Source organism: Hetaerina americana, unplaced genomic scaffold (genome assembly GCF_022747635.1).
Source record: "Hetaerina americana unplaced genomic scaffold, ioHetAmer1.1.p SCAF_4, whole genome shotgun sequence".
Taxonomy (NCBI): domain Eukaryota; kingdom Metazoa; phylum Arthropoda; class Insecta; order Odonata; family Calopterygidae; genus Hetaerina; species Hetaerina americana.
Genome location: NW_027286985.1, coordinates 42,551,459 through 42,565,372, shown reverse-complemented (window position 1 = coordinate 42,565,372; position 13,914 = coordinate 42,551,459). Strand labels below are relative to the sequence as shown.

At 46.5% G+C, this 13,914-nt stretch overlaps 1 protein-coding gene across 1 annotated transcript in view; it reads left to right on the top strand.

Annotated features, from left to right (window-relative positions):
* Window positions 1-530: 530 nt before the first annotated feature.
* LanB2 (laminin subunit gamma-1) overlaps window positions 531-13,914 on the top strand; it is a 332,757-nt gene continuing 319,373 nt past the window's right edge. The window contains exon 1 of the mRNA XM_071589758.1: window positions 531-1,852. Within this exon, the coding sequence (XP_071445859.1) occupies window positions 1,565-1,852 (288 nt within the window). The 5' untranslated portion in view covers window positions 531-1,564. The remainder of the gene's footprint in view (window positions 1,853-13,914) is intronic.

Here is a 13,914-nt window from a genome sequence, read left to right as displayed (position 1 = left end):
AGGAGACATGAATGGTCCGGAGGGGGACGATGGAGGAGGAGAGGGGAGTAAAGAGGGAGAGATGTGGTGGGGGGGACCTTCTGGATACGAAGGTCGGACGGGGTATGAGGCGAAATACCCACGCGCTGTCCCGTTGGTTCCCCACCCATCTACCACCCCTTCCAGGCCTGACTTTTATCTCTCCCTTCTCTCTCTTTCTCTCTCTCTCTCTCCTTCAGAGGGCAGAGAGAGGGGGAGTGTGTTGGGTAGAGGAGACGGTCTTGGAGCGGCGGAAACTGGGGAGGGTGCGGGGAGGGCGGAGAGGGGGGGAGGCCTATGAGGGGTAGGGGAGGGAGAGAGTGGGCGGGCGGGGGAGGGGAGGGGGTTAGCATCCCCCTCCCCTCTTCTCCCCCTCCCTCATCTCCCCTCCGGGGGAGTGGGAGGCGGTTGCCAGTCCCTCGTCTCCCCTTCTCCTCCTCAGTCTTCCCAGTCGGTGGCGGGACTCAACTCGGGAAAGAAGAGTCTCTTCGCTCGTGGGAGTTTATAAGCGTCGTCTTCGGGGAGCACGTACGCCCGAGTGTTGTGTGTTCGTTCCTGTGGAGTGAATCTTTATTTTTTTTTTCGTCCGAGTGAGAGAGCGCGTCTCGGCGCCCTCCGCCTTCCTTCCACTCTTCGCTCCAAAGCTCTCTCCCTACGTCTTTCTACTTCTTCTGAACCCCCACCCGCGGTACCTCCTTACTCTTCTTCTTCGCCGTGACCCGCGGACTTCTCCCCCACCGAACTACTCCTCGTGGCGTGGGCAACGTTATCCTCTGCTCTTCGGGAGAGAAGTTCATCCCGCTTCCCTGCGGGACTCGATCGCGGACGGGATCATCGCTCCGCCGTCCAAAGGAAGGCTATCCGGGATTTTGGTGCTGAGCATCCATCGTCGTCCAATCGCCCGGCCGCGGATACACATATTATTTTTTTTTCCTTTCCTTCGCTATCGCCCCTCCAGCGCCGGGGAAGTGCGATTTCCGTGCGGGCGTGTGTTTTGTTTTCTTGTTTTCTCCCGACGGCCGTTTCCCTTGACTCCGCCCACCGACGAAAAAGCTTTCCGTTCACCGTGATCGTCGTCTCCACCGCCGCCACCACCGCGCGAACGTTTCGTTCTGATTCAGCCCAGTTTCTCCATTCCCTCAAGGTGGACCCTGCCCCGTTTTCCCCTTCCGTCGGCACGCACTGTCCGGGCGAATCCTACCGCGATACCACTGAACCGGGAACCTCCAGATCCGCGACTGGAATCCGAGGGCGCCCTTCCCTTGAGACATACCCACCGGTACGAACGAGAAGCATCTCTCTCTCTCACCCCTCTCGAGGAAAGGGGTAGCGAGTTAGTGAGTCTCTCTCTCGCGTTGCCGGGCAACCGGTCACCAAGACGACGGCAGACCCTCGTCCTCCACCACCCACCTCTCTCGTCCCGTCCCACCCATTTTCACGCCTCCTCCCGGAGTCCGGGCGCCATCTTAAAGACTCCTACCCCCGTCACCCCCCCCGAAAGTGTGCATTGTTTCACCATCCCGCGGACTAACTCGACTTTGCGGCCATGTCTCCTTCCGCAAGCCGCCCTATCATCCCGCTAGCTCCGTCCACCGCGGCGGCGTCTCGCCGGTCTCCGCCCGGGGCGTCCAGGCGTTCCGGGTCCGCTTCCTCCGCCACCTCCCGCCTTCTCCCCTGCCTCCTCCTTCCCCTAGCCGTCCTGCTGGCGTCTCCGCCGACGGCGCGGGCCCAGCACTACGCGCAGAACCCACCTCCGGAGGCCCTGAGGGAGCAGAGGGTGTCGCAGCACAGGGAAGGTGGTACGCGGTGCTACGACGACGCGGGAAGGCCGCAGGTGAGTCGCCTGAGGCGGGGGAGAGCTCACGGTAACCCTCTCACCCCCCGTGCCTCCGCTGACCCCCCCACCAAACGTCCTCCCTCCGAACTGCCATCAAAATCCTCGAACCTGCGCCGGAGTAAGCGACTACTGCATGCTGTCCGTCTCCGGCGCGGTCCAAGAGAAATGAGTACTCCGAGCGGGCCACGTTCTTTTGATCCCGCGTGTTTCACAGGCTTCAGGACAGGTTTCGTGTCCAGGTGATGACGTTGGGTGTCCGCGAGACGCTCGGGTCGCGTAAATGCCGTTCATTCTCGATCTGGTGGTTCATGATGATATATACGGAGCTGACATTGGCCTCTGCGCGAGATTTAAACACACATAATAGATTATTCTCCTGAGTCGGATTTCAGAAGTGCGGATGAAAGTCGGCGCACAGAGTAGAATTTTCGAAAAGAATCTTCGGAAAAGAACGGATAAGGAAGGGCATTGCATCTCGAAAATATCTTCACTTTTTTCCAATGTTTACCTGTTGAAGTTTAGGACTATTTTGAAGGCGTGAAGGAGTTAGCGGTATTGTGACGATGCTAACAAGATAGGAATGGCGAAAGGAGCATAAGGCCATTCAATTACTTCCACCTCGTTGAAATAATCCTAAATGTGCTTTTATTTAGAATTTTCTTCCAGCAAATGTTGCTTTTTCTGCTTCGTTTTTGTTTTTTCTGCTCGGCATTTCTCACTGTACACATAACTATGCGCATATTTGGCATGCTATGAGCATTTAGGTGGGGATACGAAGAGTTGTGGAGAACTGAGTAGCAGTAGAGAACTCCCATCTCCTGCTCAACTCATTTCTCGCCATTTACTTGTCATCAACTAAAAGGGTGCGCCCTCTGTAAGAAAACACAGTATACGAGTATCGGAGAATCTGCTCATTAAAAAGTTTTTAGGCCCTTAAAAGACTTTACTTCCTTAATACGCCTCATCGTGTACCTCCTATGTAATTAGCCTCAGGATAACATTCGTTCGCCACTCCCGTTCACGGTTCACGTGACGTTCAGCACGAGTAATCGGCGCGATGATTTAGAAGGCATCCGTGATTTATTTCGCGGCGCTTGGCAAACGTCGCACTGCGGAGCGGCAAAAACCAGCGGGAACTCATGACGGAACGGGAAGGCGAAAACCACGTGCTCTTCCTGTCCGGTCGTCTCGTACTTTTCACTCGTTTGAATTCTTCGGATAAGGTTGCGGGAGCGAGGGAGGGGAGAATGCACGTGAACGCCGTACATTTTCCGTGGAATCGAGGGGATCCTTCCATCCCTTTCAAACCATGGACCGGAGGAGTCCGTGAACCTGTTGGTTCTCCTCCTCCCCACGAAATACGAACGAGCATCCCTCCACCGCCCTCCCTCCACCTCACACTCGCACATATTTACTCGTGTGGAGGAGAGAGGGAGAGAGAGAAGGTGGAAAAGAAGTAGGAGGGGGAGGGAAGAAGAGGGGAGGAGACGTAAAGGGAAGAAAAAGAACGGGCGAAGGGCGAGACGCGGAAGTAACTCGCGTGGGATGATGGGAGTTCGACGGAGCTTGTGCGTGAACCTTCGCGGAGTAGGCACCTCGTGTGTGTGCGTGCGTGTGTGTGTGTTGTGAGCGTGAAACGGGGGTTGCAGGTCAGGGAGGGGAGACGTGGTCGGGAAATAAATAGGTGGGAGGAAGCGACGGAGGGGATCGGGGGTGGGCCGAGGGGGAAGGGTTTTTTAAGGGGTTTGCGAGCGCGTGCCCTCCCTGCCCAACTGGAAAGAGTTCCCATGTATTAAGGTCGCATTCAACCGAGGAATGAGACGGACGAAATGTATAATGGAGGAGGGGGGACGTTTGTGAGGGATGGAGCCGTTGAATTTTGGCGGCGTTTTACACCTTTAAGGGCCAACTTACGATTTCGTAGTGTCCTCATTCACAGTCGCCTCTCAACTCAATGGGATATATGCCAGATTTTAGGAATGTGGACATGATTACGGGTGTAATCTGACCGTTTCTAAACCGGATTGAGGTATGTGGACAAAATACCTCGTGGGATCTGGCTGTTTAAAAGGAATAGAGATGGATTCAATGTTCTGCGGAAAACCTTAAGGATACCAAAGAAAATACAAAAGTTGTACAAACTCTCATGAAGTAAACAGGATAGTTATTATTATTTGGTTGTCTACTGTTCAAGGTATGATTTGGATGGACACAGGCTAACACCGCTACTTTTCAAAACCTCCTCTAGCAAGACACAACCTTATACCCAAGGTGCAACAAGAGAACACAGATATACATGCAATATGAATGCAGCAAAAACGGCCCTGTAAAGTATAATGATGATAGAATTACGTAGAATATAGATCATGAAAGTAAGGGTGTGGCATCGAAGGTCACCGTGGAAAAGTAACGCACAGTTTTAGGGTTACACTTCGAAATTTACAATTAATTCATCATTAGTTTAATTTAAAACATCTAAACCGTTTGAAATATTCGCTTTACCATGGACAAGAGGAAGAGGTCCAGTGCAGTTTTGAAGAGCAAGTGAATTTATTTCCTTAAACATCGTTGTCACAGTTGGCAACAAATATTCAGACAGGATCCTACTGTTATGTTAAGCAGTTTGGAAGTTTAGGTTATGGCTTTTCGTGGTTCAATCAAGACCTGAAAACTATTGGAAAGGCATGTTTTTTTCATGAACAATTAGAGCAACTGTTTGCACTAGTTAATTGAAAAATAAGAAGTTGGCCCTGCAATGGTTACTTTCTGTCCTATAAAAATTGAGGAGTGTTTAATGATAAAATTAATATCCATCACGGGATATAATCCATCACATTCAGTGGGTAAGTATTTCTACGATGCCGTTGGCACCGGGAAGCTGGGAAAAAAATTATCTCAAGCTAGACTATTTGACTATGCAGTTCATATGCCCCCTGGAGATTTATTGGGTAAACATCAATGGAAAAGGGAAGGGGAGGGCAAAATATAAATGCTAAAGAGTGTGTCATATCCTACTGAAATAAAAGAAATTCCCATTCATCCTTATTTTTATTTCTCTCCATCTCAATCATCATTCCATCCCACTACGCGTTCATTCAGGGTACCAAGGTAGTGTATTATTATTACTTAGTGACCTCACCAAGGGCCGACAACCGCTTTCCAACCCATGCCCTACAACCAGACAAAGATCTCCAGCGGTGTAAAGCTGGAGAAACAGCCAATGAACCTATTTGAAGTGCTCAACCAGAGCCTGTCCGGCGGTATAGTCGTGGCGATTTTATGTTTTTCATAATTCAGACCGGGAATTTTTCATGGCCTCGTGAATCAGTCAAGTGGGTAGAGAGTACTGAGATCTCCCCTGCGAGATCTGAGATCTCCCCTCCCGCCCGAAGATAGCCACGATACGTTAGACCAGAGTGGTCGTAATAATGTCAAGTTTTGTTTAACGCGAGAGGTGTGGGTCACGGAAGTATAAATTGCGGTTGGCGCGGTGTAGAAATTCAGGAGAACTTGACCGCAGTTGCTCACGCTGCATCAGATTATGTCCGTTGCGTAAGTGCCAACATCCTGTGAACCCTAACAGTAATCTGAACCGCTAACCGGTCCTGACAGTCTTTTGGGTAGATTTGTGATCGGCTGACACAACGACTACCGGTTTCAAATCCTGGACATTCTGTCGTTTGATTGTGGCCTCTCAGGAGAACAGTCCAACAACTTATCGCTGCCTTGCAATATCTTCTACATTCAAGGTTATATCAGACGGATTTAGGAGGCCTTTGGACTGAAACTCCGAACTGATTGTAGCCTGTCAATATATATTTTCTATTTAAGTGAAATTTTTGAGTTAGTACAAGGATACACACTAAATATGATCGTTAAAATGAAACAAGACTATGCTATCTTAAAAGAGTTTTCGAATATTTTTGTAATTTGTCATAAAAGTTTAATTTTTAGAAGGGTTTATCTTAATAATTGTGGGACGTGGCAGTCCAGGGGGTGGAGCGCTGGCTACTGACCGGAGGGCCCGGGTTCAATTCGAGGTGATGCCTCTGGGCACTCGCAGCTTAGTCCAAGCTGTACGATTATAGGGGTACCAGTACCCCGATATGATATGTAAATTTCACACGCCAATGGGCTTAGTACTAGGTGAAATCTATCCTCATCTATCAAGCCGACCAAAGGTTGGGTGATTATCTTAATAATTTATGTTTCCGGCGTAATTGGTGGAACCTAATCATTATGAATATTGAAACATTTGATAATTCGCCATGATTTTTATGACCAGGATTAGTCTCAATTAATTTAATGGGGCATCGCAAATTGTTTTGATACTTTGAAGAATTATTAATAAAAAGTTATGATAAGAATCCAAGGCGAGGTCTTTCGCCCCCCAACCTTGCATGCCTTCATTTACCCTTTCTCTCTTCAAATTCCTGCCACCAGGTCTCTCTCCTGGCCTATACGATCTTACACTTACGGTATCCATTTGTCGTCGTCCAGAGTGAGTGCAATTTCATCACCTCTCCCCATGGGACAACCCTTCGGCCCACGCTTCTCCTCTTCCTCAAAGGCCAAGTTATGGCGCATAACAGTCTCGCGCTCCACATTTCAATCTATCCTGGGCTTGTCTTTACGTCCTTACCCAAAGCCCTGGCGATATCTTTGGAAGACCTCGTTGGAAAACAATCGTTGCGATTCCTTTGTCTCCAGATCCTCTTGGGAAACCTAAATGTTGGAATCCTCACTCCATAACCCTGGATGGGTGAATTTCACGCGGCGCGCCGTGGAGGGAGGGAGGTTACTAAGGTTTCTATGAGTGCCATCGCTTTGCGTGTCGAAGCCGAGATGATTACCATAGGATATTGTTTTGGGAGTAAGAGTATTGAGCGGGGACTTAATTTGTTTTCGTGACAAAAGTCGGGGTGAGGCATCAGCCGATACAACAGCGGGCGAAGGAGCTATCCCTCGCCGGTGGGAGAGACGAGATCTGCGGGACTTCCACCACTCTCGCTGTGACAAGCGACGTCTGGGAATGAGTGTTTTGGAAACGGACCGAGAAGGCTGAGAGGAGTAAGATGCACAGTCGACCCCAAAAAACCCTCCACACACAACCCTCTCAACTCCGCGTTCCAAAATTGGATCAAAGGGAAAGAAGGGAGGTTGAAAATCGTCTCCGCGCTGGAAATCTTTCTCAGGTATTTATTCCATCCACAGCCGCTCGTTCCCGGCGTCAGAGGAGGAGAATGCGAGAACCGTGTCGACGTTCTCGGATTCATTGAGTGAGTGAGAGGACTTGATTCTCTTGACTCTCGGGTCAGCATTCCTTTTGTTTGCTATCCCTCTCGGTTTCCAACTCTCTACATTTCATTGACATGCGAACTTCATAATTTCTGGATGCGTTATTCAACTATCTCATCGACGTTGTGGAAGGGCATTCGTCTTCTGTTGACCCCTATAACAGTACTGATAGGAACAGTATTAACTACTCCTAGCAGGGTCACTCATGCCGGAGTTGCATTCTTGAAAATTAGGAAAACTAAGTCAAGCATTAATGCCGGAGGAGGAAGCTAAAGCATGTGAAGCCGTTCATACATTTGGGCAGAACGAGTATTTTTCAGGAAAATGGACGTACTAGTGGGGACCAAGAATTGAGTTTTCGAGAGAAGCACTTAAGAGAAAAACAGGAAGAGAGTCAATGATAGGTGCGTTACGTAAAGGTGTGATGAAAAAATTAGCAAGGGCTTTAATATGGGCTGTAGCAATGGATGGATCTAAAACTTGGTCTGTTTGGAGGTCTTTGAGATGCAAATGCGGTGAGTGATTGGAGGAAGTAGGTAGTGGAGTGTTAAATGCCGTGGGAGAAAGGGAATTCTTGGCAAATGGGTTAGAGGAAGGGAGAATAAAGGCATTAGTAGTCGATAGGTACCAACCAAAACTTACCTTTAATAGGTTTAATATGTTCCTAATGTTACTAATGAATTTTAAATAAATTACCCATTGTTTTCATTCATATTTCAATTAAAAAATGTGAAAATTAATGAAAGTACATACGCGTAGAGAGTGAGTGCGGCATCATACATTCTACAAAAGAGAAGTTTTCGACCCTTAACACATGGCGGTCAACCCTAATTGCAGTCTTATAATTCTATCGCAGCGAAGGTCATACTTTTCTTTCCTTTATTTATTCAACGCCTACGACTGGCATCCTTAGTTATCCTCCTCTGATGCAGCGCCCCACATTCCTATTGGGGATATCTTTGAATAATGTTTTCGTTTCAAGAGCCAAGGCCTTTCAAATATTTTTAGCCATTCCTAATGGGAATCCCTCTGGCCACGGAAATATTTAACTTTTCTCCGAATTTTTGTGACAGAGGAGGAATGCATTCCCATGGTGATTTGTGGGGATGGGGAGTAGCAGGAAATCCTCCCTGCTATCTTTCTAACGGCGAACTGGTATGAGATTTATGGCTTAGGCGTAAGCAGTAAAATGAAATGGCCTACCGTTTTTTTTCTACTTTATAAAGGATATAAATCAAACAGAAAGTCGTGTATAACTGTTGTACCGTCACTACTTTCCCATGAAACATTATCCAACATAACTTCATTTTAATTCTCCTTATGGCATGCAACCTGCTCAATCCTCACTTTGACGTGAATTTATATCAATACAAACAAATCAAGAAAAATGTTCTACTGTTTTAGGCTTCACTTCGTGGAAGTATCTATTATCCATGCAAAGTTCAAAGTCTTTTTAGTATGGTTGATCAAGAAAAATGATTCGTCAATCTTTCAAAAATTTTACACTCGTTCGATATAAAAGATATTCAATAATGGATTTGATTTTTTTTTCAATTTCACATGACTTCGGGAGATGAGGTAAATGTGAAACGAATGCCATTTATGGCAATTTAGGAGAGAAGGAAGATATTATGTTTAAGTAAAGGAACACCTGAATATTTATACTTTCACGTGCATGCAACAACTCATACATACCTATAGTTTGGTTTAAAGTTCCTGGCACATGCACATAAACTTGATTTCCGGCTGAAAATTTTTCAATTCTGAAGACATGAGGCAAATAGGATGACTTTTGACCACCTTAATTACCATAGTCTTTGCTCTCTTTCATTCCTCTATCAAATCGAAGGTAACGTTTTACTTTCTCCTGAAAGCTCCCTCCCACAAAAGCTTCCTCCACTGCGCTGGCTCATTTTTCCACGTATAAGTGCCAGGAACTTTCAACCTACCGGTTTATTTTTTTCACTGTACGGCACACACCCGACAATTATTAAATTCTGCCCACGGACACTCATATAAAGGGGACACGTCGAAGAAAAACCGGGCACCCGACGAAAAATTATTGTTATTCGGTCCTGGAGTTGCCTATTTCACACTGTGCCCTTTACTAACCGGAAGAATGAGGCAGTCTGATGGCGCGCAAAATACATTTCATGGATAAATTTATCCATATCATCGGATCGCGTGAATCAATTGATGCGCCGAAGTGCGGGGAGAGGCGTTGGCGTGGTAAGCAGGGGAATCCCCCGAGGGAGGCAGAGGGGGGGTCGTGCTCCCCTCTGCCCACCACCCTCTGGTGCGACCGGCCCAGCCTGCACCTGACTAAAGGTTGCTCGCCTCTGGACCGAGGTGGCGATCGGGGAGAGCGATGAGAGACGCGGGGGACGAGAGGTCGGAGGGGGCGGGGGTGAAGGGGTGGGCGAGCTTGAGTTCAAGGCTGGCTGACAGGGGGTACGTCCCCGGACGGCATGTACGTCCGGGGAAGGGAGTGGGATATCCACGTTTGTTGTGGTGTGTGCGTGTGTATGTGATGGAGGTTGTTGGGTGAGATCCCAGGGAGATTTAGACGTCGCGGATGTCAACGTTCCTCAATTGTGTGCGGTTCTCGGAAGGAGGGAGGTGGGTGAACGGCGTGCCCGGTCTGGAGTTTCGCATCTCGGGCTCCGCTCACTCCCTTCCTATTTATTCCCTCGCCTCAGTTTCATTTCCCCGCAGTGCGGCCCGCACGTGCGAGCCGGCGGGCCCCGTCGGAGATCTCTCGGACGATTAAACCCCTTTCCTCCTTCTTCTTCTCCCCACCACCCCCCTCTCTCGTCGCGAAATAACTCTTACTCTTCCCTGTTCCGAAGCGCAGGTCGCGTCACACATTCAAACTCTTCACGAGGAGTGATGCTCTTTCCAGAAACATTGTTCGCTTCGATCGAAACTGGGGGGTTGGGGTAGTGTTGTGGCTATTGTGTTGGCTTAACACCCCGATGGACCCGGGTTCGAATGCCGGGGTAGGAGGAATTTCTAGAAGTATCCCCGATCCCTATTTGTGTGATAAGGGGAGGGCGCATCAAGTGGAGTACATCGTTCGTAGTAGAGGGCGTTCAAAAATGTGTGACCCCTTGGCTCCTTTCTTTCCTGGAGTAGAGCAATGCCGGCGCTCGGTTTCTCTCAACCCTTCCCCCATTCCGATCCCTAATTGGGGTGCCATGTGGATAGCATTCAAAAGGGAATGCGTCGGATGAAACGTTCAATTGTGAGGCCACTTGATGCCTTTCGTTTTCGGAGTAGGCGAATACCGGCGTCGATTCCTCCACTCCCCCTTCTTATGGCTTCGATGGAAGAAGGGACTATCCAGTCTCAACCTCGCCCCATAAAGATTTTTTTTATTTTTATTCTTCTACATTTCCTGAAAACAGTCCAATTCCACAGAATTATCCGAATCGAATTCTAATGGCGCAAACAAAATTAGCTATCATCGGGTGCCTCCCTTAATAAATCCTGATCAAAATGAATGTGCGGAATTGAGGGGGCAAATAAAGGAGGGGCCAGCATCCCTCGTACACGCTATATCAGGGATGAGCAAGCCTTTGTCCGCCGCTAGTTGGATTAATAATAGTACTCGTAGTTTTAAGGGGAGACGACCTACAGTTGAGGTCATTAGCTCCATAGAAATGGGTTATTTGTTACGTAGAGGCATGATTTTCAGGGAATGGAGCAAAAACGTCGGAGAGAAACCCAGAGCGTTGGCATTAGCCTACTCTTAACGGAAGATGCCATGAGTTCACACATAAGGTAACATCCCATTTGAATCGTTTACCTGATGGAACACAAGGATGCAATAGAAAAGCACAATCTTTCTTTTTTACATGAGATAGGGCGAGAGATCTAGAAGATATTTACGTGATGAAAAGTTTTGCCTTGTCAGGTCCGTTAGAATACTGGACATTGGTAATTCTGCAAATACGTAATTCGGGGGAGTTAATTTTGTAGCAATTGCATCGTTATCCTTTTGGAAACTAAAAATTCTTGGAAAATTAAATTAGCGATTGAAGGGAAAGAGCCGCGATTTATTTTTAAACGCTAAACGATCTATAAGTTTCTCAAGCTAGAAGATCTAAGCTTCCGATATTGCCAGCGCTTCTAGTTTTCGGAAAATTCCGCTTTTTTTTGTCAGTTTTATTGTATTATTTTCTAAGCTGAATTACAGATGGGATACTTGTACTTTGCTTACGGGTTTTGGTCGGATTTTTATATCATGGCTAGTAATTGGAATGCGATACGTCGTATCACAGGGTCCGTATCCGTATCCACCGCTGATCTTAAATTTTGCAGGAATCATCTAAAACCTATTAACTATATGTTTTTCAATTTTGCTCACATTCTATGGAATTGGAACAAGTTTTCTATGTTTACACATCATGACTGCAAACCGCCGAAAGGGCGTTGTCTGTAGGGTGTTGGGGCACCAGACTTTTACGCATAAACACGCACTTATGAATAAATATAAATATATTTTTTTGCGAATAGGTATACAGAAGCACGTGTACTTACATACATACGTATCTAAAACATTGCAAATGAATGGATGTGTTCGATTAAAGTTTTTCAAATATGGATTTTGAAAATTTTAAATTTTAGAGCGGGAACGTCTAATTTTTTTCTATTGAGTACTTTATTCCTGTCAGAGCTATTCTCTACTCCTCTTATTTTATCCCGGTAAATTAAAGTGTTGTTTTATTTGAAACTGAAATAATTCCCAAGCAAACTAGAGTATTCTCTACCTATCTAAAATCTTAATAAGTTTTAAATGAAGGCAAAAACTCTAAGCATAATCACTTCTCCTAACAAATTGCGTGGTATGTGTTATTTACTTCCATTTATTTTAAAGTTCTTACACTGAATGGGTTCTTCATATTTTCTTGGCAGAAATAAAAAAATCAGCGGTCATTAGCATCCTACGGCTTACGTTTATAGCTCCCACCGAGTTAGAGTGAAGACGCAAATTGTTTTTTTTCTTTTGCTGATAATGCTGGCAATGAAGAAATACCACATTGCTACCCCAAGTGCGTTATTTTTTGTAGTAGAACATCATTTACGCTAATAAATTATTTTTATCCTGCTAATGATAAAGAATAATGAGACAAATACATCTAAATGATAGAGTACGAAGAAATGTAATCACTTCTGAGGAAGGCCGAGGTTTAATTACGAGAAGTAAGCGATGGAAGAAGTTAGGAAAAGAATAAACTGCAAGATTGAAAGGGAGCGCTTTAGCCTAGAGACTTGTTGAAATTGAATTCTTGGAGAGATAATCAGTCAGGTTTACTGGATTACTTGTCGGAAAAATTGGGAAAAAGTGGTGATGAGAAAAATGTTCCTAGTTATGTTGAAAACAGTTTGAGGTCAGCTAAGGGCAATCGAGTTTTTAAGTTCCGGAGTTAACCAAAACTACACGCACAATTCCATGGGATCAAATGCAAAAAGGCGAGTGCAGAAAAGAAAAAAATGAGTTACTGGAATAAGATCACATGGTGGAGAGAACTACGTACAACACTTTCTAGGCTTGTATAACAAATGCAAAAGACTTCAATTTTTCTTTGGAGTCTACTAAGTTCTGCATATTACTATTTCCTGTACCTTAGGTTTCGGGAAACCTATTTTTTGCCATTTTAGATTGAAAAAAATTCAAGCGTCGGAATTGTTATTTACAAATACTGTTTTCAAGACACTGCATATCTCCAGGAAAGTAGACGTGACGCATTGTAGAGTGGTAGGCTTCACTTTGTCGAAAATTCAATAATGGAAAACGATTAGACAAAAACTAGTCATTTCCAGTAAACTTTTATCAATACCACAAGAGTTATGATTTGTTAATACCACTCTCGAAGTATTGACTCGACACCCGAAGTTGACTCAAGCAGTCGCAACCCGGGTCGTATTAGTAAAATTTGAGTCTAAAGTACATGTGTTTATCTTGTCTATTTTTGTTTCCAGAAGAAGACTAGATTGCAGTATCAATGGTATCAAAACCGACAGTAAGCTATTATCGCATGCATGCAGCTTTCGGGTGGTGGGAAACCGGGGAAAGGTCGGAAATCGGAATCTAAAAAAAAATGATTCGTCGCCGTGCCTGTGATGACGCCACATAAATGTCCACTTAAACTTTAATGCGACTCATCAGAGGCAGACGTTGCACACGAAAATTAATATATACATAAGGGAAAGAGAAAATCCGATGAAAAGTTGATTTCTTTCCGTGCTTCCGTCGCGATGACCTCCACTCTACTGGAAGTTAAAATTAAGTCCCGGGCACGTCAGCGAGGGAGAAGGAGCTTGACGGGAGGAGGCGAATGGACCACACGCCCCCCCCCCATCTCAAAGTTCAAGATGGACTAGATCGCCCCGGAAACAAAAGCCTCGGAGATGGGAGGAGAGAGGGCTTGAGGAGGGGGTAGATGAGGTGGAGAAGGGTGGAGGGGGAGAAGTAGGTGGGGTGGTTTAGAGGATAGAGGAGAGGCTAATTCGATCGTCACGACGCTGTTAGTGTGTACTGTTATATAAATGGTTTCGCTCTTTGAGCTCGCTCGGTGGAGCGTGTCGGACGTTTTGTGGGAGGGTGGGAGAGGGTTCCTCTCCCCCTTGGTTCGGGAAAGGCGAACGATAATCTCCCACGCGCGAGCAGAACGGGCGGGTGGGAGAGGGTGATGGTGGAAGGCGGAGGTGGAGGAGGGAAGGGTATAATGAAGTGAATACATTTCCACGAGGGCTAT